Below are 22,621 nucleotides of genomic sequence, written 5' to 3'. Positions count from 1 at the left end.
ATGGAAGCAAGTCATTGGTAACTGTAACAGAGCAATTGCAGTGGCATAGAATTGCAATGGGGTAGAAGCCGGATGGCTGTAGACCCCAAAGTAAGGAACCGGAAATGAAGAGCGTGCCCAGCTAATTCCAGAAGGGGGCCTGTGAAAGGAGAGGAGGAAAAGTGTCAGGGAGAGTGGGACCTGGGGCTTGAGAGGCTGGTTTTCAGATGAGAGCAATTGGAATGTGTTATATGTCGGGTCCCAGAGAGAAAAGCAGCGGGGAGACGGTGAAACGGAGCCACCAGGAAGTGAGAGTAGGGTTGCAGGAGGGAGGCAGGGGAGCAGGCCAGCCCTGGAGCGGGGGCTGCTCCTCTGGCCACAGAGGGCTGGGGGCTGGGAAGGAGGCTGAGGAGCACAGGGCTGCAGTCCCTGTGGCTGACGCAGAGGCACAGCGAGGAAAAAGCCGGCACCACCAGTCGGGTGGGAGCGAGGGCAGGTGTGTGAGTCCCCACCTTACCCTGAAACATCTAAGGCCTCTGAGTGGTTTATGATTTGTTTATACTCAGCTGGCTGAACTTAGCCTCACACCTGCATCTCCTGCCTCAAGTTCAGTGATTATGATCAACTCCTCCAGTAATAATTAATAGTAGGTGACTTTTATAGAGCTCTTACCAAGGCATGTGGACATAGTCATCTCATTTAACCCTCAGAACAACCTGATGTGGTAGGTACACTTGTCAGCGCCATCCCCATTATACAGATGAGGAAACTGAGGCTTAAAGAGGTGAAGTAACTTGCCAGGGTCATAGAACCCATATAAGAAGTGACAGAGCCAGAATTCAAACCCAGGTTGTCTGACTCCAAGGCCCAAGCCCTCAACCCCTTTCCTGGGACTGTTAAGTTCCGTATTTAATTCCATGCCCTTCGTGTTGTGGACAAGTTTCAATTTCCTGAAGCATCTCTAAGGGCCACTCTAAACTTTTCCTTCTTTGGAGAGGGTGCCAGAGGTGTGAGGAAGTTTCTCAAATATAGTGGAAAAATCCTTCTAGGGTAAGTGCCTGGCACACTGAAGATTGTCAGTATGATTTTTGGGCTCCCAGCACCAAACCCGGTCTCTTCCATCAGCAGGATAAGTGTTTGGCTGGCAGGCCTTGGGCCAAGCTGGCTTCATTTGCCTCCGCAGAAAAGCATTCTCACTGTCCCTGTCATTCCCCCAAACAGCCCAACCTTAACAGGGAAGGGACAGTGCAGAGGCGTGAAAGGAGTGTGTTCTGCTGCGGATTCCAAAAGAGCCTACAGCCTAAGCTGGGATGGCCAGGGTCTAGATCCAGGCCTCACCCAAGAAAAGCTGCTGCCTGACAGGGAGGGGGGTGGGGGGATGGGTACAGGGGGCTGGGCGCTCTGGGGTGGAGCTCTTACCAACCAAGGGGTCCCGGCCGAGGGAAGCCCAGATTCATGCCCTGACTTCCTCTGTGGTTTTGGGGTGGGGCTTTTCAGAATCAGGAAGCATACTCAGAGGGGGCTGCAGAAGGGCCAGCACTGTTCAGGGTTAGGTTCCAGCAGGAGACTTGTGGGACAGCCCTTGGAGGCTTTTTAGTAATCCATTAGGGGCAGGGCAGGAGGGAAAGAATATATGGTTTACACTGGTGAGTTCAAATCCCAGTGCCATCTACAGCTTACGAGCAGTGTATCTTGGGATATGTGGCTTTATCTCTTAGCCTGTCTCCCCACCTGTGAAATGGTGTCGGTGTCCATCTGTGCTCCCGGAAGGGCTGCCTGAGATAAAGTACCACACACAGTATTGACACACAGCAGGCTCACGGTACGTGGACCCCCAAGTATCATGGCCTGTGGACGAATCCAGAAGGCTAGATACCTTCCCCTGCCCTCAAGAAGCGTGTGAGTGTTAGGAAGACAGACTGGTACCCAGCACCACCACATAGCACACAACTAGCTGCTAAATTGCAGAGTACACATACTCTGGGATTCAGGATCAGAAGGATGGGTGAGGGCTGGACTGTGAAGGAGAGCTTCGTGGAGTTGGTGGCAGTGGGTCTTGAGATATGGTAAGATGTGGAAAAGGAGAGAAGAGTGTGGGAGAGGGAGGAATTCCATGCAGGAACAGAGGAGAGGGACCGGCATAGCGGGCAGGGCAGCTCCAGAGCGTGGACCGTCTCGAGGTCCCCAGAGGAGGCTGGACTTGGCACTGCCCTGGCCCTAGGAAGGTAGCATGATGAAGTGGGCTGTAGGCAGTGTGGAGCGTTGGGGTCCCGTGGCAGTCTAACTGTAACTGCATAGCTCTCCCTAGAGGGGAGGGGAAGGGGTGGAGGGGGTCCGATGCACCTTCTGGGAAGCGAGGTGTCCTGACTACAGAAGCACGTGGCAGGTGGGTTGACAGCACTCTGTGGGTCTCGTTTCCAGGAGATCTGCGATGATCCACAATTCATTACTGGAGGGGCCACTCGCACAGACATCTGCCAAGGAGCCCTGGGTAAGTGATGGCATCTCAAACAGGCTACGGGGGCTTGTCTGAAAGACTGTGGGTAGAAGGCGTGAGGGATGATCGATGGCTCCGCTCCCTTGTCAGAGAGTTTGGCAATTTCCAGTTCTAGAAGCTTCCTGGAATGTCTTGTCCCCTGAGGACCCCGTGCTGCGGCAGACAAATGCACAGATGTGCGGTGAGGCCTCCTGGGTCCCCTGCCCTGGGCTAGTTGTTGAAGTTATAAAGACACTCCCACTAGAAGACGGAGGAGCTTCCGCATCTCAGCCACCCTTGGTGTCTGTATGTCCCGGGGCCCGTGTTGCTAGTGGCCCACGGAACAGTCAGGCTCTGGGCTGAGGGCCAGGTGGGAGGCCTAGCTCAGGCCCGGTTGCAGCACTGAGACATCAGTTCTCTGGGGTTCAGGGGTGGGATGGTGACTCAGTGTGTGGAGGAAGAGGAAACCCTCACACTCACTGCTGGGAGGAAGTTAACGTACCAGGGCGTTCTCAGTGTTTGCAGGATGAGCTCACCATGGTATCACAACAGTGAATGTGGGTGTTTATTGTCACAGAGGCAATTGAAATGTTCATTTAAGTAAGTTCAACTGGAGTAGCTGAATTGTGAGGGTCTGAAACTTTGCTCTCTGTAGCTGAGCTCTGATTTTCTGGACATAGTGCCTGCTGAGATTGGAACCTGCTCCAGCTTTGGCATGAAAGCCCCCAAGTTTTCTTTTTTTTTTCTTTAATTTATTTTATTGAAGTAAAGTTGATTTACAGTGTTGTGTTAATTTCGGCTGTACAGCAAAGTGATTCAGTTATACATATATTCTTTTTCATATTCTTTTCCATCATGGTTTATCATAAGGTATTGAATATAGATCCCTGTGCTATACAGTAGGACCTTGTTGTTTATTGCTGTACAGGACTCGAGGGTTCTGCAAAGAAGTCTTAACAATGGGGCCTGGGACCACTATTTAAGATTCTCATAGAATCCACGCTCATTTTTTTTACTCATAATAGATACGGGCCTATGATCGCTGGAGGAGATTATTTGCTGCGAATAACCAAAAACTTGTTTCGAGCCATCAGCTCCAACTTGCTTTCCAGACCCGTCTATCAGTAACAAAATTAATCATCTTGAATTGTACCTTCTTTCCTGGCCCACCCAGCAGAGGTTCTGTCCTGGGAGTGACTTGTTTGAGGTCATCCAACAGCTGAAGTGAGGGCCTGGAATGCAAATGCAGAGCGTCTGTGTGTTTAACCCCTGAGCTAGGCTGGGAGTGACTTGTTTGAGGTCATCCAACAGCTGAAGTGAGGGCCTGGAATGCAAATGCAGAGCGTCTGTGTGTTTAACCCCTGAGCTAGGCTCCCCAGAAGGGGCATGGAAAGTTTTCAGTCTCTGAGGGATGTCAGGGCATTTGTGTGAATCGTTAGGACAGGCAACTGGGAGCCCCTTGTGAAATGGGTCTCCGAGAGCATGACCCAGGGCTGGGCGTGCAAACACCGCTCTCTGAGCTCAGCCTCTGTGTGCAAATTCCTGAGATGCCAGAGCACATTCTTACCCACAGAAAACATACCTCCCATTTCCCACCTTCTCTCCCCCACAAAAGAGAGATGCCCAGGGGGCCTAGGGCACCTAGGTGGGTGCTCCCGGAAAATCCATTGGTTAGAGAAAATGGAAGTTAACAGGGCTAGAAGTTGATGGAGACTTTGACCAACCATGGGGGCTTTAGGAAATCTGGAAAAAAAAGGACAACTGTCATACCCGGGCTAAATTCCACACCTAGACTAAACATCTACTTTAAAGTTTAATGACATCTTAAGGGCCAAATTGCAAGATTTAAGTCCTGGTTAAATACTGTCAGGCCATTTGGAGAGGAGACTCTCTCGCAAAGCTTACACTCCCTGGGGTAGAAATCCCCATGATATGCACCAAATCAAATAGAAACAAGATTAAGTGTAAGTCCTTTAAAACATTTCTCCGTAATCAGGCCTGTGATTTCTAAGGATTTTTTACACCACATTGGCCGTTTTGTCCTCTTGGCCTTTTATTTTGGAGGATCTGGGTTTGATTACGATCTGTGAAGTGTGGTGGACTGAACTCTCTCTGATTCTGGCATCCGGACACAGGGCGGGCATGGGGTGGTGACTGTCACCAGGTCCCAGGAGGTTCAGAAGCATCAGGAACGGGGACTGCGGCAGTGACACCTGGCCACACAACCAGAGATACGAGTCAAGGCTCAGCTCTTAGTTGGCAGACGTTGGACACGTCATCACTTGGAACCTCAGTCTCTTCTGAAAATGGGAGGGAGGGGGAGAGTCAACGGGGTGACCTCCGAGATCCCCTACGACGGGGCAGTCAGCTATTCTAGAGTCGTTCCTCGTGCCTGACACTGAGTGTAAATCTTGTGCTGGAGAATCAAAGCACCGAGGGCAGATCTCTTATCTCAGAGCAGGAACGATAACAGCCCCTATCACTGTATAACAGTATGCAACTCATGGGGCATTTTCATTGCATTGTCTCAGGTAATCATCCAAGTAAATATTTCCATCTCCACTCTGCAGATAAGAAAACTTATCTTATCTGGAGGCAGGGGGTGGGGAGCCCATGCAAGCCCACAAAGCTAAAAATTGCCAAAGGAAAGAACCCTGATCTGATTGTAAAGCTTTCCACACTCTTCTCACTCCCATCACAAGTGGCCATGAGGCTATGTTGAGGGATTTTGGAGGTAAAATTCTCAAAGCAAAATTTATTTTCCTACCTGTACTTTCTACCCTGAGACTCACTCAATTCACCAGTGAACCTGGGCGGGGCCCATCCTGGGACTTGTACATTTCTCAGCCTCCTGCCTCCCTTCACAGGGCTGCCCAGCAATGGTTAATCCACCAGCTCCCACCCACTTTCCCAGAGGGTAAGCTGGAAGCCCCACCAAAGTAATTCCAACCATGGTTGCAGAACTGCTCTGATGTGAGCCATCTGCTTTGCAGACCCTGGTTGGGCTCAGCACTGAGTCAGTGAGGAAAAATCTGCCCATCTGGAGGAAGGGCTGGAGACCCAGGCTGAACCTCGGCCAGGCTGGCCCTACAGCTAAATATGGCTCTGGAGTTGCTGCTTTCAGCCTCTTCTTACAGGTGATGGCCATGGAGTGGCCCCAGGAGCCCAGGAGGTCCCAGAGATGAGCTCCTCCTACCTTTGGTTTTCACTGGGCCACTGCTGGGCTTTAACCACTGCCCCCTCAGAGCCCCCCATGGGCCCCAGAGCCTTCAAAGCTCTCAGAGGAAGGTAGCTGCCCTGGCCAGGTTCCCCCATAGGCCCTCGGCTTCCTGGGGGAAGGCTCGAGGCTGCCAGCGCTGTCAGAGCTGTTGAAACCACACAGCCCCGTGTCTTTGTAACCTGGCCCCTCAGAGGTGGATCACCCTGCCTCTACCCCTAAAAGTCACGTGGGCCCCCAAACACTAGGAGATGCTTGGCTACGGGGTGCCCCTCCCCACAGCCCGGCTCAGCAGAGAGTGGGGAAGGGCAGGGCCAGTGGGAAAAGCGTGCAGGAAGGAGGTTTCCAGTTCCTGCTTCCTCCCCTGCTTACTAGCCTGGGTGACTTTGGGCAGGTTACCCAAGCTCTCTGAGCTTCAGTTTCCTCTTCTATAAAATGGGAATAATGATAATACTCCTTTCCCAGGGCTGTGATGAAAAATGCGATTAATATAGGCAAACACATTGGCAAATTGTAGAGTCCTGAACAAATTCAACCTCTCCCTATTTTCCCATTTTTAAATACTGTAAATAACTTTTTAAATTATATATTTTTCTCAGTGTCTACAATCCATTTTATTTTAATATAATCTAAACACATACCATTTAGAAAATACCAAGAAAAATTTATGTACAAGAGTTGATGCGGTTGCATTGGGATAAAGCTGGCACGTTCTTGCTACTAGCATAGCCCAGGAAACACCACCGAGGAAACCTAATATATTGGAATAGACGTTGCGGTGTTTGGCCCACAGTTTGATAGCTCTCAGGGTTAACCTGAAGTTGTCAGTGTTTGGTACTAGATGTACAATTTCATCGGTTACCCTGCAACCATTAAGACTTCTTACGCATCTTATATTTAAATTTTTAAGCAGGCTGTCATCTCTTAAGCCCAAGTCTCCTGGAATAGTCTGCAGTGCTAATCGTGCAAACAAAATATCAATCTCTATCCCATCAGAACACAGTCTGATAACTGGTACAAATGCTTCTTCAACAGCTCTTCAATCTTTTACTTCTTCCTGTAATTTCAACTTATCATAGAATGAGGTGAAAAAATCACTTCGATCAACGTGTCTTCGTGCAACACACACAACACACACAACACACAACGCATTAATATCGGCACCTTTTGTATGTACTCGTAATCTCTAAGATCCAAATGTAAAACTTTTTCCACCACCATTTTCAATTACAGATTGTGGAAGATTCTTGCTTTCACTGATTTCTCGTATCCACTCATTTATCAGGTTATTTAATTTTCCCCAAATTAAAAAATCCTGCGCTGCAGTTCCCCTTCCTCTTCAAAAACGCCAAAGGGCTTCAGAGTCTCAATTAGTTTCTGTGTAAGCAGGCAGTCAGTCTCCTTGGGGGCTGCTAAGCTGATGGGAGAGGTAATGCTATAGTGCTTCTGCGGCAGCTGTGTTTGCTGTGATCCCTGCGTTGTAACTGGAAACCACATGGTCTGCTGCGCGGACACTGCCCAGTCATCTGCCTCCCCCGCTGCCGCCCTGGGCATGACCCACTGAGACGGGGGTGAGGGGTGCCTGCCTCAGCCCTGGATCCAACCCCCTTAAATTATAATTTTTAAAAGCCATTTTAATAGGTGCCTTTTAAACATTTTAATAGACTTTGTTAGAACAGTTTTAGGTTTACAGAAAAATTGAGATGATAGTACAGAGAATTCCAAACACACCAGCCCAGTTTCCCCTACTGGTAACTTCTTACATTATTAAGTGTGGGACATTTGCTACAGTTAATGAACCAGTATTGATACATTATCGTTAACTAAAGTCCATACTTTAGCTTTCTTTAGTTTTTACTTAAGGTCCTTTTTCTGTCCCAGGATCCCATCCAGGACCCCACATTACATTTAGTTGTCATGTCTCCTAAGGCTCTTCTTGGCTGTGACAGTTTCTCAGCCTGTTTTGGTTGACCTTGTCACTTTTCAGGAGTACTGGTCCGGGATTTTGTAGGATGCCCCTCTATTGGAATTTGTAGGTGCCTTTTTAAAAAAAGAGTGCTTGTAGTTAAAAAAAAAAAAAAGAAGAACTAGAAAATAAGTGTTGGCTGGTTTGGTGGGGAAAATAAATATATTTTTTCCTGTTTCTTAAAACAATGGCTTCACCGCCAGCCCCAGCACTGCCCTCACCGTCCCCGACCCCAGTGGCTTCCCCCAGCTCCTGGGGCAGATGTGTGCGGTCCGTGAGTCCTCCTGTCCTCTCCCCGGCAGCTCTTCTGGTTACAAATGCTTTTTCACAGCTTTTCTCCCCTGTGGCTGCTGCCTGGGCTCCCAGCTTCCTTTCCTGCTGCACCTGAGACAGGCCCATAAACGCGCCAGGGATGAATCTCCCGGCGGCCCCGTCCAGCCCTGGCTGCCCCAGCCTTGGCAGTCACACAGCGGGGTTCCTGCCTCATCCGAGGCCTAAAGTTGGGCACATCTCTCCTTGGCTGTCCCTGACCTCCTCTCCCCAGGGAGGAGAGGCAGTGGGAATCCTCCCCAAAGAATCCCCCCTCCCATTGTCATGTACATGTTCCTCCGAAGCCAGAGGAAACTTGCAAAGAGTTAACACGGTTCCTTGGCTCCCCGTGGGCCTGTGGGTCAGAGTGTGACTTTGCGCTTGTTCAGGTGCTGCCTGAGCCAGGAGCCAGGCCGCATCCCCGTGTGGACTCTGCTCCATTTCTGAGTTGAGGGGATTGGATCCTAGTTCCGTAAGGTCTCACTACTTCTGACGTTCTGTGACTTCCACTGGCAGTCCCCACTCTCCACCACACCCCGCCGGCACCAGGCTGCAGATCGTGTTTGTTGAGCAGTAACATCTCCACCCCAGGGCCTGAGACCCTTGCTCAGATCGTCCCCCACAGGATGAGCCACAGAGAGGCCCCCATCCAGGGGATTTCAGAAATAAGGGCCGTGTGTTCTGTGAGGCCTAGTGGGGTCCTGGGCAGCAATTGTGGGGCGAGGAAGCCCCAGGAGGAGGACAGTCTGCTCTGGCTGGGCCAACGTTGGGTGGCCTGTGTGCAGTGGGGCAGACTCTAGACCAGCACTGTCCACCAGCACTTTGAGCCGTGATGCGAACGTTCTACACTATCAATACGGTAGCTGCAAGCCACGTGTGGAGCATTTGAAGTGTGACTAATGCAACCAAGGGACTGAATTTTTAATTTTCTTCAGTTTGGACATGAAAAGCCACATGTGCGTTATGGCCACTGCAGCGCTGGGATCCGGCCTCCCATCCTTGACTTTCCGGAGTGGGATGGTCTCCACACAGAGACAAGCAAGCCACGTACATCAGTAAGCATCTGTAAATGGCAAGGTCCAGAGTGAGGACTTGGGTGTCCGTCAGTTAGAGGCTGGCCTCGTGGTTCTGCCACTTCCTGGCTCTATCACATGGGGTAAATCACCGTCCTCGTTAAGCCTCAGTTTCCTCATCCATAACATGGGGATGATAGTAGTATCTACCTCAGAGGGCTGTGAGGATGAAATTAAATAATGCATGGAAAGCTCAGAGTGCCAGAGGCTGACACTTAGAAGGGTTCAATCACTGCAAATTGCAAGTTACCTTTGGGGAGAGTGTGGCTTGAGGGGAGTACGGAAATGAGGCTGGGGAGGGGAGATGGAGCATGCCCTGCTGTGTCTTGAGCAACCAGTGGGGTCCGTCTCTAGCACTTGGCATTAGGAGGTGACCAAGGCGCTGATGTTTGGAGAAAAGTTCAAGAGACTCGGTGAAGTCTCCTGCTCCAACTTTCAGGGCTCGTGCAATGGCCATTGCTCCCTGAAGTTTCCCAAAAGGCCAGGAGGCTCCTCACTGCCACCACACTTGGGCTCTCTCCTCTCCCAGCACTCGCTTTGCCTGTAGCGCGCCTGCTATTTTCAGTCCCAAGCCTCTACTTACCCACCTGTGAAATGGGAACAAGGTGACATGTCTGTCCTTTCCTTTTCCCATGAGGCGGAGAACCTTAAGGCTGTATGACTGATTGTTTCTCTCTCTCTGGGGATCAGGACCAGAGTGAGAAAACCTCTAACGTTCACTCTTACCGCAGTCCCCGACGTGATCTCTCCCCTGTGTTTTGCTGCCCCAGCTGCACTGAGACTTTACCTTTTGTTCAACACTGTGAAGGCCCCCAGGAAACCAGGAAAGTAGATCCTCACCCTCTGGTTCCTCCGGGAGGTGAGGAAGGAATTCTGAGGAGTAGGAATCTCAGATGGGGTTGGCTCCACCTCCTTGCCTGCTGGGGCCTCTGCGCACGGAGGGGTTGGGGAGGAAGGCGAGGTTGTGGATGTGGATGGCAGGAAGACACAGGGCTACGGTGAGCTGGCTGGTAACTCTGCCATCTGGTAGTGACCGCAGCGTCCACGGTCGCGGGGAGCTGGGGGGCAGAGTCGACACCTACGACCGGGAGGCTGTGTCCTCCCGGTCCAGGGCAGCCAAGGGCGGCACGGGGCAGGGCCTCCCTTCCGAGAGTCTGGTTCGTCCATGCAAGTTCGGTGTGCGACAGTGTGACCCTGAGGCCTCGGCGTCCTCGTCCGCCTGCATCCTCCCTTCTCCTTCTCCCTTTCAGGGCCCCGCTCCTCAGGAGCGGCAGGGGGAAGGGAGGGAGAGGGCACACACGTGGTTCGGATCATTTGTTCTGGCTGCAGTCGTGCTTGCAGCTCACGGAAGGAGGCTGAAGCCCCGTGTTTACCAGGGTTGGGACGTGAGCAGAACGGAGCACCTCCACCTCCCCCCGACAGTGCCGATATTATGAGACGTGATTGTGTGTAGGGGGTCATTCCGCTTTGGGGGTGCCCTTCTCTGGGCTGCTCCAGACAGTGAAGCAGTCACGGAAGGGATGGCCCCGTGGGACTCATCGGCCGCCGTCGCGCAGGGCCGGGCACTGGCAGGGTGTGCACTTCCTCTGGGGAGCACCAGCAGCCCCGGGGCTGGGGGAGCGCCTGTTGGCTCCCAAGGACTTCCTTCCAAAGCTGAGACGCCCCAGGCTGCCTGGGCCAGGAGACAGTTATTCTGCCAGCAGGGTCTCGGTCTGCTGGAGACTGCTAAATACCAGTGTCTCGAGAAGTAGCCTCAGTATCTTGGTCCCTTTATCATTTATCTAGCTGTCACCATGGAAAAGCAAAGGCACAGAGCCCTGCAGGGATGAAACACAGGACAAGCAGGACTTGAGAGGGAGAAGGGTTTCCCCGACCTCGGCCCTGCTGGTGGTTGCGGCCGGCTCATTCTCCATCATGGGGGTGTCCCGAGGGCTGCGGCACGCGTGGCAGCGTTCCCAGCCTCTGCCCATTAGATGCGCTGGCAGCCCTCCCCAAGCATGACAACCCAAGATGTCTCCACACAGAGCCAAAAATCCCTTGGGGGTAAGGGGAGCAAAAACGGTCCTGGGGGGCAACCCGTGGTAGATCCGGGGAGAGAAGGAGGCTATGGACACAGTAAGTACCACGGGGCAGGTGGAGGGCAGTCATTGGGCACCCAGGGTGTGATGCCTGTTCTGGCAGCCGGTGAAGACCAGCCCCACACACGTCCAGAATCACCCCCCCTAAGCCAGCCACAGTTGGGAGTAAGCGTCGTCCTGGGGAAGGAGGAAACATGGAGCTGCAGTCAGGGCGGCATGGCTGGGATGTTTGACCCCATGGAGAGGAGCTGCTGCAGCAAAGGAGGAGATCGGCCCCCTCTACGTCTCGGGACGCTCCCCTTGGCGGGCCATCTGTCTCATCAGCTTCCCGGAGCAGGCATGTGCGGTGCATCTCAGGTCCTGGGGTGCCCCGGGGACCGCAGAGTGATTGGGTGTCTGGGCAGGCACGTCCCCCACCCCAGGGGCAGACTCTGTCAGCTGGCAGGGGCCTCTTACTGCCCCTGGCCAGGCACAGATTTCAGGAAGGTCCTGGTCTCCTTGCACCTGTATCTACTGCGTGGCAATCTGCCCCACCATCAAAGGCTTGAAACAACAGCAATCATTTTCTCATTCTCTCCTGTGGTTCTGAAGGATAGATAGCTGGGCTTAGCAGGGGGGACTCTCTCAGGGTCCCTCGTGGGGTTGCAGTCAGATGGGGACGGGCTCAGGTCACCCGAAGGCCCCCCACTCATGTGTTTGGTGCCTGGGCTGGAGGCTCGTCAGCTGAATCTCTGGGGTCTTCCTGCATCCTGTGTGGTCTCTTCCATGGAGGCTTTAAGGGAGCTCCACTTCTTACACAGAAGTTACAGAGAGAGAGTCTCAGAAGTCACAGAGCATCACTTCTGCCGTATCTATTCACTGAGACAGACAGAGGCCCCACCAGGTTCAAGGGGAGGGATGCAGATTCCACCCCCTGGTGGGGAAAGGCAAGGTCCTAGAAGAACAGGTGAAACCGGAAATATCATGGCTGCCGTTTTGAGAAGATGCCACAGTTCCTCCCCTTTGAATAATGGTCACCAGTGGTGACCCAAGGCTGCTCGGACACTAGCCCATCGTGGTTGGGGCAGGTGTGTCCTCTGTTCTCTGGGACTTCCCAGTACGCAGGGCGGAGGGGCACAGCGGGCTGGGCTGGTGGTGCTGAGCTTTCCTGAGACACCCTGCCGGGCCCCGAGGCCCTTTCTGCTTCCACTCGGCCATTGGGTGCCTGTGACCGAAAGAGCAGTGGGCTGCGACTTTAGGCAGAAGACAAAAAACACTGCGGCCCTTTCTCTGCACCAGACTCGTCTTGTCTCCAGCTCCTTCTCCCACATCCATCTGGTCCTCCCTGTTCTGGGTCCTTAATCCCTCGTCACGCCTCTCCCAGCCTCTCCACCTACCAAGCCCCCATTACTCCAGGTGGGCCCTAGTTCTCACCTGGATTCCTGCTCTGGGTACCTGCCTGTCACCGGTCCATTCTGACGTTACTGCCAGAGGCCCTGTCATCAGGGAAGTGACGGCCAGTGGGGGAAACGGTTAAACGGACAAATTAAATATAAGTTCTGATCATGCTATAGTAGGGGTCAGCTGGGATGCAGTGTGAGGACACAGGAGGGGAACGGCAAGGGATGGGACAGTCCCCAAGGACGACTAAGGAGAGAGGCGGAGGGAAGGTGTGGGACAGAGGAAACAGAGCAAAGTGTGTGCTTCCCCAGCAGGAAGAAGCCCATTCTGGAAAGTGCAAGTGGTATTTTCTTGTGCCTGGAAGGTCTGTGCAGAAGAAGAAAGGGTGAAAGGGAACCTTCGTTTAAATTCCCTCGGGGTCAGTTCAGACTCTGCAGAAGTGTAACCCATCTCCAGACTCTGCCCTCCCTAGACCCCCCGGGGTCCTCGCACCCCCTCTGCCCTGCTCCCCACCCTCCTGGACGGTGCCACGCCACCCCCCATACCTTCGGGTGCCTGCACTTGACCTTCTCTCTCCCTGCAAGCGCTTCCCACCCCACCTCCACCTCGCTCTCAGGACCAGTCCAAGCTGCCCTCTTCGAACCCCATGGCCCTACAGTCTGTGTGACCCGTTTGGACTTGAGTCCTGGGGCTCACCCCCGTCTTCTCTGATGGTGTTTCCACATTGTTCCCCATGCCAGCTGGTGAGCCCAAGCGTGAGAAGCATCCTTCTCTAGACCCGGCTCAGGAGGGACGTCTGAGACCAGGTGGGAGGCAGAAGAAGCACGTAGGCCAGTCAGGTGCTCAGAGGCTCTCGGGGCGGCTGGCGTGCCCCAGGAGCCGCGGGAAGCAGCAGCGAGGGGTGCTGAGGCCGGGCTGGGGGTGCAGAGCCCTGCGAGGCTGGCCCTGGGCTTCATGTTCTGTCCACTCTTTCTCCTCCGAGATGAAGAGCTTCCTCGGCCTGTGTTGCTTCATGGAGCACGTGCTCCGCGTTGGCAGCGTCCCTGCCCTCACAGAGCTTGCCTCCTCCTGGGACTGTCAGCAGGCACCATGCCCTACAGTGATGGAGCTGCAGCGGGACAGGTGGGCCGGCAGCCAGCATCTCCCGGGTCCTCTGCTCCGCTTCCCGGTGGGTGGAGGAAAGACAGTGATGGTGGGAGGGAAAGGAGCAGAACACACACAACGAATATCACGCTCCCCTCTTGGGAAAACTTCCAGCAGCCACCAGTGTAATCCTCATCACCATTCCAGCCCCATTCCACCCCTCCCCAGTACAATGGGCCCCAGGCGTCCTCGGCCTGTGCTCAGCGCTGACCCTCGGGACTGGACACAGAGGCCCGGGGAGCACAGCTCTGGAAATGTATCGACGTGACTCTGCATGAATTTATCTTTTTAGAGGAGGGCTCCGGAGCTTAAAGGAGCTATTCATGAGGTCTGCCCGTGGGTGCTGTGTGCTCAGAGGGTGGGGATCTGGGCGTGCCGAGTGTGTGCAGTGGAGGGAAGCCTGTGTGTACATGGTCACGGTCACAGCGAGGCTGCAGAGGAGCCGGACAAGGGCAGCCCAGCTGGGGACAGTTAAACTTTTATCCAGGTAGCCTGGGTGCCCGAGTCCAGGAGGGTGAGGCAGCTGTGCTTAACGAACAAACCAAGATCCTGCTCAAGCCTCCTTTTCCCAAGCAGATTAGAAGGGGAGGGGGAGGTCTGAACTACGAGGGGGTTCCCTGAGGTCCCTTGAGAAAAGTGGCTTAAGTGATCTCAGCAGGTGCCCAAGGGTGGGCCAGAGAGAACGACACTACATAGGCATTGAACAAGTGAATAAATTCAGAATTAATGCATGAACACTCTTCTGCCGTAGGCACAAAATACAGTAAAGTTTTGTGTGAAAACCCACAGGAAAGGCATGCGGGGAGAGAAAGTGAGTATCAGACTGCAGAGACGGGGGAGGCAGTTTGCTTGTTAAAGGAGCCTCTTGCCTTGTCTTCTGTGAGGGGACAGAGCAGAGTCCGCGAAGCCATCCTCAGCCCAGGGGGCGGGTATCGGGGCCCCTGGTCCTGCGCTGGGGTGGGGGTGGGCGTAGGGGGCAAAGGCCACAGTCCCGGGTGAGGCACGGGCAGGGGTGAAGGTGAGGGGCTCCATCACTGCAGGGGCCCTTCTTGGGTTTTGAGTAAATGTGTTCGCGTCTACATCCTCGTCAGTGCGCATCCTTTACCTTTATTTACCGTCCCCCCACCCCCTGCTTGCTTCTGAAGATTCGGCAGGGGCTCAAGATGATGAGACAGGCCCCCAAAGCACTCAGCAGGTCACAGTCCTCCCCGGTCTCACTCCCTCCTCCTTCCCACCTACGCGCACCCCCATCCTGAGCTGTCTCCCTTTCCAAAACAGGGCGTAACTCATCCTCAGTCGAGACTTCACCTCTTCTGGGCCTCAGTTTTCTCCCTTATAAACTTAGAAGATAAAAAGAGCAGACCCTCAGAGACAGTGTTCTAAATGCTTGACTTTTTTCCTCCCATTTAATTTTCAACTCTGTGAGGCCATTTCCTATCATGAAACCCATTGTATGTATGAGGAAATGAGCACAAAAAGAGTAGTTTGCCCTGAGTCAGAGCCGGAATTTGAACTCCATGTTCTGGCTCTGTTGTTTCTTAATTTTGGGGGTGTGAGGGGGAAGGAAACCTGACTCCTCCCTAGAAAATGCATATGTTTGCATACATACAAAATGTGCACACAGTGTTTTCGGGTTCCAGATCTCTGAAGCCCATCCAGGACCCCCAATTTCCCTTTGTCATCTGATCCTAACAACCCTTTGAGGATATGTGTGTATTATCCCCCTTCCACAGCTGAGAGAACGTGGGCTCAGAGAAATTAAGAAATGTGTCCAAGATTACACAATCTTAAGTGGCGGGTCAGGATTCAAATCCGGGTCAGTCCTCCTAGCTCTATCCAGGGGATCTTTCCTTTCTGGTTGGGGGGTCACCTGGAGGCCCCGCGGGGCTGTGGGTGCCTGTGCAGCCCCTGCCCTGTGCCTGGGATCCGGGAAGGCCAGCCAAGGCGCACCTCCCCCTCTCACCTCCGTGGTGGGTCAGCACATCAGCCCAGCCGCAGCCTTCCTTGGGACCCGTCGGCACCCAGGCTGACGGCACCCAGGTTCTCATCCAGCGGGCCAGCGCTCCCGGTGGGCAGGCACCCTGCAGCGGGCTTGTGGACCTCCCTCTAGCTCAGTGCTGGCAGCGAGAGCCCCAGGACAACGTGGACTGGACTCGTAGAGGGGGTTGTGCAGGAAGGGTGATCCCTAGGGCCTGGGCTGGAAGGACAAACTCGGCCAAAGGGGACTGACAGGGCGGCCGAGAGCCAGCCTCTGAGGAACCCAGAGAGCGTGGAGTTGGTGCAGGGGCCTCCTGGTGCCAGGAGGCAGCAAGGTGCATGGAAAGGTGAGAGAATGGGTGCGAAGCAAGATGAGAAGGGCAGTTCTTTAAGGGAACGGGCAGGAACACAGCCTCCAGCGGGATACGCCTTTTATAGGGATCCAGAAGTCCCCACTGGGGAGGGCAGGGAACCTCTGCGCCCACCCAAGTCCAAGTTCAAGGGGCAGGTCTGGCATGAGGTCCTGGACCGCCCCCCCCCCCCCAGCCTCGGCTGGTTTCCTTTCTCTCGTGCTTTTTATTTGCTCCACCCCTACCCCGGCTCCAGACTCCCAGAACCCTACCTCTCCCTTTTCCCCACTAAGCTGCTCTCGGTCATTTTCATGTTAGGGCATGTAAATGCACGGGTCCCTTTCCCTCGGTACTTGCGTTTGAGGTCCCACCTCAGTGCAGGGTGAGGACTGTTCTGTCCGGGGAGTTTCGTCTGCACGTGGTGCAGATGTGCAGAGGAAGGGGGCTGCGGGCTCCTGTAGGGAGGGGCACCCAGGTGGGCTTCTAGGATAGGCAGCAGGGCAGAAGGTCCCCAGCCTCACAGGCCTGTACTGGCCGAGTGTCTCCCAGGACAGAAAGGAGGGGCAGAAGCTTAGCTGGGTGTCGGGGGAGCCCAGATGTGGGAGCGGTCAGCCTGTCGAGCCTGCTGGCAGGCCTTCAGGGTGGTTCAGGAACCCCTGGGCAGGGCCCTGTGTGCTGCCTCAGTGATGGACGGGGCCAGCAGCCACCTGCTGAAAGGAAATGTCGCAGGGAGCCAGGGTGGTCAAGGACCTCTAGTGACCCAGCTCTGACACTTGTCCCTGCTTGTGTGCAGGGCTCTGGACAGACCGAGGCAGGTATCAGGCTCCCAGAATGAGAAAGGCAGATGACAGGTGGTGAGTCAGAAGATGTTAAGTGTTTAGATACGCCTCGCCTCATTCCTCAGAAATTGTTTTGGCCTAAACGCCCCCCCAAGAAAAGGCATACAATGAAACCATATATTACAAAGAAAAATAATCAGTTCTATAGACAGGACTTCCCTGGTGGCACAGTGGTTTAAGAATCCGCCTGCCAATGCAGGGGACATGGGTTCAAGCCCTGGTCCGGGAAGATCCCACATGCTGCGGAGCAGCTAAGCCTGTGTGCCACAACTACTGAGCCTGAGCTCTAGAGCCCATGCGCCACAAATACTGAGCCTGTACTCTAGAGCCCGTGAGCCACAACTACTGAAGCCTGCGTGCCACAACTACTGAGCCTGAGCTCTAGAGCCCATGCGCCACAAATACTGAGCCTGTACTCTAGAGCCCGTGAGCCACAACTACTGAAGCCTGCATGCCACAACTACTGAGCCTGTGCTCTAGAGCCCACGAGCCACAACTACTGAAGCCCGCGCGCCTAGAGCCCATGCTCCGCAACAAGAGAAGCCACCGCAATGAGAAGCCTGCGCACTGCAACGAAGAGTAGCCCCCGCTCACCGCAACTAGAGAAAGCCCACGCGCAGCAACGAAGACCCAAAGCCTTTAGCCGAAAATAAATTAAATTAATTTAAATTAATAAATAAAGTATAGACAATCCAGAAAGAAGAGGATGTCAAAACCTGGAGAGAGGAAAAAGCACATGGGTGCTGTCAGAAGGACCTCAGCCACTAGAGGTGGGCCCTGCAGCTAGTGTTGATGCCTGACAGCCGCTCACTGGGCCCCCAGGGAAGATCTGGTTCTGAGCAGCCCAGCTCCTGGAGCACCTCCCAGGGTGAGCCAGCGGCTCCTGTGCCCTCACAAGGTAAGCCAGCATCTCCAGTGAGCTCCATGGTCCCTGCCTGTGTGAGATGTCAACAGCAAGGGTTCCAGGGTCAAATAAATTTGGGTAACATTCATATTATACCCCACTCCCCTTACCCCTGGGAAGGTCACAGTGTGTAACTATTGAAAGGCTCTGAGATGTCTCCACACTTGACCTGGTTAGCTTTGCATTTCCCAAACTTACTTGACCACAGAACCCATTTCTCAGGGAGCATCTGTTAACCCCAAGGAACTAGTTTCTACACAACACACTTCAGGGGACACAGGAATAAGTGACTTGATTGGTTGGTTGTTCTTACTGACTAGAGACCAATTATTATGGAAGACTTTACCGAAAGATAATCATTTTCATTTAGAAGACCTGATATTAAGCTTTTTTTTTTTTGCTGCAAATACTGACATAACCAATTATCTATTGAAGGCAATAAACTAGAGTTTCTGGTAATAAAACTATGATTTAAGCACATAGGACACATGTTCTATATAATAAATCATCCAAAAATAACTTCAGTTTGTGAAGATATGAATTACAGAATGGGAGCCAATACTATGTTCGCCCAGTTTTTCTTTTTCCCCCTTTTTGTTGTTGCTGTTCTGTACCTTGCTTTGTTTCATTTAACACATCTTGGAGATTATTCCGTATCAACAGAAACCATCTTCGTTTCTTTTCAGGGCTGCACAGAATATTGTCGTAGAGGGAGCAGAGTTTGTTTCACCTGTTCTCTGTGGATGAACATTTACCTTTAGTCTTTTCTGTTGCAACCAATGCTGCAATAAATAACCTTACACATACATTATTTTCACACATGAGTATGTCTGTAGAAAGATTACTACATGTGGAATTGCTGGAGTATATTGACGATATCCTCAAATTGCCTTTGTCGGGATTGAGCGTGTACATTCTCCCACAGCCTCTCCAAATGATCATGCTTTGACCTTTGCAATCCGAAAGGTGAAAAATGGTATCTTAGTATAGTTTTACTTTATGTTTCTTTTATGATGAGTGAGGATAAATGCCTTTTACTATGTGTAAGAGACATTAATTTTTCCTTTTTCCATTAACTCTGTTTATATCTTTGCCCATTTTTCTGTTGAACTTTCATTTTTTTCCTTTTAAATACTAGGAAGATTTATATATCACTTGTGGTCTGGGAGCTGAATAACAGATATTTTTCCCTATTAATTTTTAGTTTGACCTTGCTTATTGTGATTTTTTTTTACCATGCAAATTTTCTTTACTTTAATGTAAAGTTTATCATTTAAAATTTTTATGGCTTCTAGGTTACAATGTGATAGCCTGTCACCACTCTAAGATTATAATAGAATTCTCCCATTGTCTCTTCTAGGATATATAGATTTATAAATATATTATATTTATAATGTGAACATATTAAAATATAATATATAAATACATAAGCAATAAATATGTAAATAATACAAATGGCTAGATTTATATATAACATATAAATAATATAAAGTACATTGTTAAGATATATAATGTTATGTTTATGTAAATATTATTCCATTTACAATTTATCCCCATGACAAGATGAGCTATAACTTGATTTTTTTCTAGATGGCTACTCAGTTGTTCCAGTTCCAGTTGTGAATAATTTATCTTTACTAAATTCCTATGTTTGGAACTATTTCTGGACTTTCTATTTTGTGCCATTTATGTATCTCTGTATACTCTTGCACAAGTTCTGTCCTATTTTAAATATGTTAGCTCTATATGTGTTTTAATAGCTAATAGAGCTAGACTCCGCTCCCTTTAGATTTTTTTCTGGCTAGCCTTTATGTTTACTTTTTCCTTGTAAATTTTAGGATACGCTAAGTTCCAATTTTTAAAAAATCCTCTTGCTATTTTTATTGGGATTGCATTCAATTTATAGACTGACTTAAGAGGAAGCGCCAATTTTATGATGAATCTTTCTAGCCAAGAATGCGGGCCGCCCTTTAAACGGAGTAAATGACTGTCTACGCCTCTCCAGGCAGGATGGTGTCCTGGATGGATGACTAACTAACTCCAGGATGGAGTTAGCTATAAGGGTGAACACCCGGTGGAGGACAGACCACAGTAGCCAGAGAAGTCTTGAGCACTGTTGGATATAAACGGGGTGGCTGGAAGCCTCTGTAATCAAATGAGGAAGCATGACCATCCCTCCCAGAAGAGAGCCCTGATGTGAGTCGGAGGCAGTTGTCAGGATTCTAGAACTGGGTCGTGTACAGATGCCACCTTGAAGGAACAGTGCCTGCAGCCAAGGGACGTAGCTTGAGCCGAGCTCACAAAGAAGGAGCCAGGGAAGAAATACACTAATCTCACTTTTCTCCCTCCCTCTGGTCTTCAGGGCTCCCTGCTGGCCAAACCCTCCCAGCAGCCAGAGGCCCCGGGAGCCCACAGTTTCATCCACTGAGGTCAGCTCTGGGGCAGAGGGCAGGATGGAAAAGGGTGTAGGCTGGATGTGGGGAGGCAACCGGAAGGTACCCATCCTCACCTCCAGCTCACACAGTCCGGCACTCAGGCCCCCAAGACAGTTGTTTCTGCTCTGAGATAAATGGAGTAAATAAAGATCAGAAGGGGCTTCCCTGGTGGCGCAGTGGTTGAGAGTCCGCCTGCCGATGCAGGGGACAGGGGTTCGTGCTCCGGTCCGGGAAGATCCCACATGCCGCGGAGCGGCTGGGCCCGTGAGCCATGGCCGCTGAGCCTGTGCGTCCGGAGCCTGTGTTCCGCAACGGGAGGGGTCGCAACAGTGAGAGGCCTGTGTACCGCAAAAAAAAAAAGAAAGAAGGTTATCACCTCCTTCTGCTCCTTCTAAAAGGACTTTGTACCTGGGCAGGAAGGCTAAAATCATGTAACAACTGGAAAACCCACCAGGAAGGGAAGGCAGGAGTTTCGTGGTGCACTGTTCAGTGACACATCCCCTGAGCAGTCTGGGCGGCCACCCTCACCCCTGCCAAAATATCTTCTTGTGTGACTGGAGAGCAGAGCCAAACAGACAAACAAGTGAGCACGAGGAAGAAATACTTGCTAAAGTCCAGGGTCTCTTATAGATATATAATTTAAACACCCGTAGAAAACTACACACCGGATCTTTCTTTTTCAAGCCCCAACCACGTGGCAACATTCCAGGAGAGGCCTTGGTCACTGGCAGGCACCCTCTCAAACCAGTTTGCGCCACAAGTGGTCTGGAGCCTCGGAGGTCAACGGGTTGCCTTGCCCGGCCCGTACCAGCTGGCCTGGTTTTTATCCAGACCAGGATGTGACTGACCCAAACAGGCTGTGCCAGGAGGAGACTCCAGTGACTTCTCCAACCAGGTCACCTCTACAGAAGCAGATCACCATGGGATTACCCGGAGGAGACGGCTTTTCATAAATCATTCTCAGCCCGGAGGAGTGGCACTGTGTGAGGCTACAGCTAATAAGGGTGTAGAACAGGTTTCCACGTGGGGAGAAAACCCTCAGGCGGACGTGGCCATCCAGGCGGAGCGAGCAGGAAGCTAGAGAGACAACACTGTGCAGCCCAAACACTGAAACATAATGGAGTCACCTCTCAAGGACAAAAGCCCCCAAGACCATGTTTTGTGAACTGGGTGAATTAGAAACTGATACCTACTTGTAAAGGAGACTGTTCAGATTATACATTAAAAGCATGTGCTTTGCTCAGGCACGTCTGACAGCCACTCATTAGCTGGGATCTTGGGGTGAGCCACCCAGTCTCCTTACAGAGGGTGGTAATAGTACCCATCTACCCCAAATTGTTTTGTGGCGAGGAAATGAGATAACTTCATGATAACTTTCGACTGAAAAAAACGCACAACCTAAAAGTTGCGAGTTACGTTTTATTCGGGGACCTATCTGGGGACTATAGCCTGGGAGACAGCCTCCCTGGTAGCTCTGAGGGACTGTTCCAAAGAGGTAAGGGAGGAGCAAGGTGTATAGGAGTTTTTACTGAAAAAAATCACGTAGTGGACGTCAAAAGATTACTGCTAATCACAAAAAAACAGACATCTCAAGTTAATGACTTTAGTGTTTTTCTATGTATGGGAGGATCCAGGAGTCTGGACTCATTGAAATTATTCCCTAGATATCATATGCGTCTTAACTATCTAGGACCAGTTTTTCTCCGTCCTGAATCCCCTCAGGGTGCACTGTTTGGGTGGCTACCGTGGCTGATGGCTTGATGGCAGGAACATTGTTGTTTCCTGGAATGAGAGGCAATATTTTGTTGTTGTTGTTTGCAACGCATGTAAAGCATTTTAGCACAGGGCCTGGCACACAGTAAGTCAAGTCTCCGTGAGTGTAAACTGCGATAACCGTTGTCTTCAGATCTTGTAACTGAGAAAGCTTATATGAGCAGATATTAAATAAACTTTAAAAATGGGCTCTACATAAGGGAGCTTCCCAACTTAGTTAAAAATATTTTGCTACGTGGGGTGAGGGAGAAAGTTAAGAAATCAGAATAATACAATAGGATTTCAAATGCTTTCACCTTATTAGACATCAAGATGTTCTTCTAAGTGGCTCTAAGTCTCCCTCAACTCCAGAATTTGGAGACCTGATAAAAAAAACTTTGAACCTTTGACTGTAAAATGCATCTAACTCTTGTTTCTTCTTGCTTGTGCTGTGATGTTAGTGCCAGGGTCTTGGCTGTGCAGTGACAGGCCATCCTCCTGTTGCTGTAAGGAATTGCACTGCATTGAATGGGTGATACGTTTTTTTGTTTGTTTGTTTTTTGTTTTGTTTTTGTTTTGTTTTTTCTTTTTTTGCCGTATGCAGGCCTCTCACTGCCGCGGCCCCTCCCGCTGCGGAGCACAGGCTCCGGACGCACAGGCCCAGCGGCCATGGCTCACAGGCCCAGCCGCTTCGCGGCATGTGGGATCCTCCCGGACTGGGGCACGAAGCCGCGTCCCCTGTA

General features: G+C 51.6%; 1 protein-coding gene and 1 pseudogene across 1 annotated transcript in view; one reads left to right on the top strand and one right to left on the bottom strand.

Annotated features, from left to right (window-relative positions):
- Positions 1-22,621, top strand: part of CAPN2 (calpain 2) — a 62,568-nt gene that overhangs the window by 2,414 nt on the left and 37,533 nt on the right. Inside the window, exon 2 of the mRNA XM_004271002.3 lies at positions 2,401-2,470. Within this exon, the coding sequence (XP_004271050.1) occupies positions 2,401-2,470 (70 nt within the window). The remainder of the gene's footprint in view (positions 1-2,400; positions 2,471-22,621) is intronic.
- On the bottom strand, positions 6,292-7,191 carry LOC101270530 (poly(A) polymerase alpha-like; annotated as a pseudogene).

The sequence above is a fragment of the Orcinus orca genome, chromosome 1 (genome assembly GCF_937001465.1).
Source record: "Orcinus orca chromosome 1, mOrcOrc1.1, whole genome shotgun sequence".
NCBI classification, from domain to species: Eukaryota; Metazoa; Chordata; class Mammalia; order Artiodactyla; family Delphinidae; genus Orcinus; species Orcinus orca.
The sequence above is the reverse complement of the archived record's forward strand: the minus strand, read 5'-3'. Positions and strand labels throughout refer to the sequence as shown.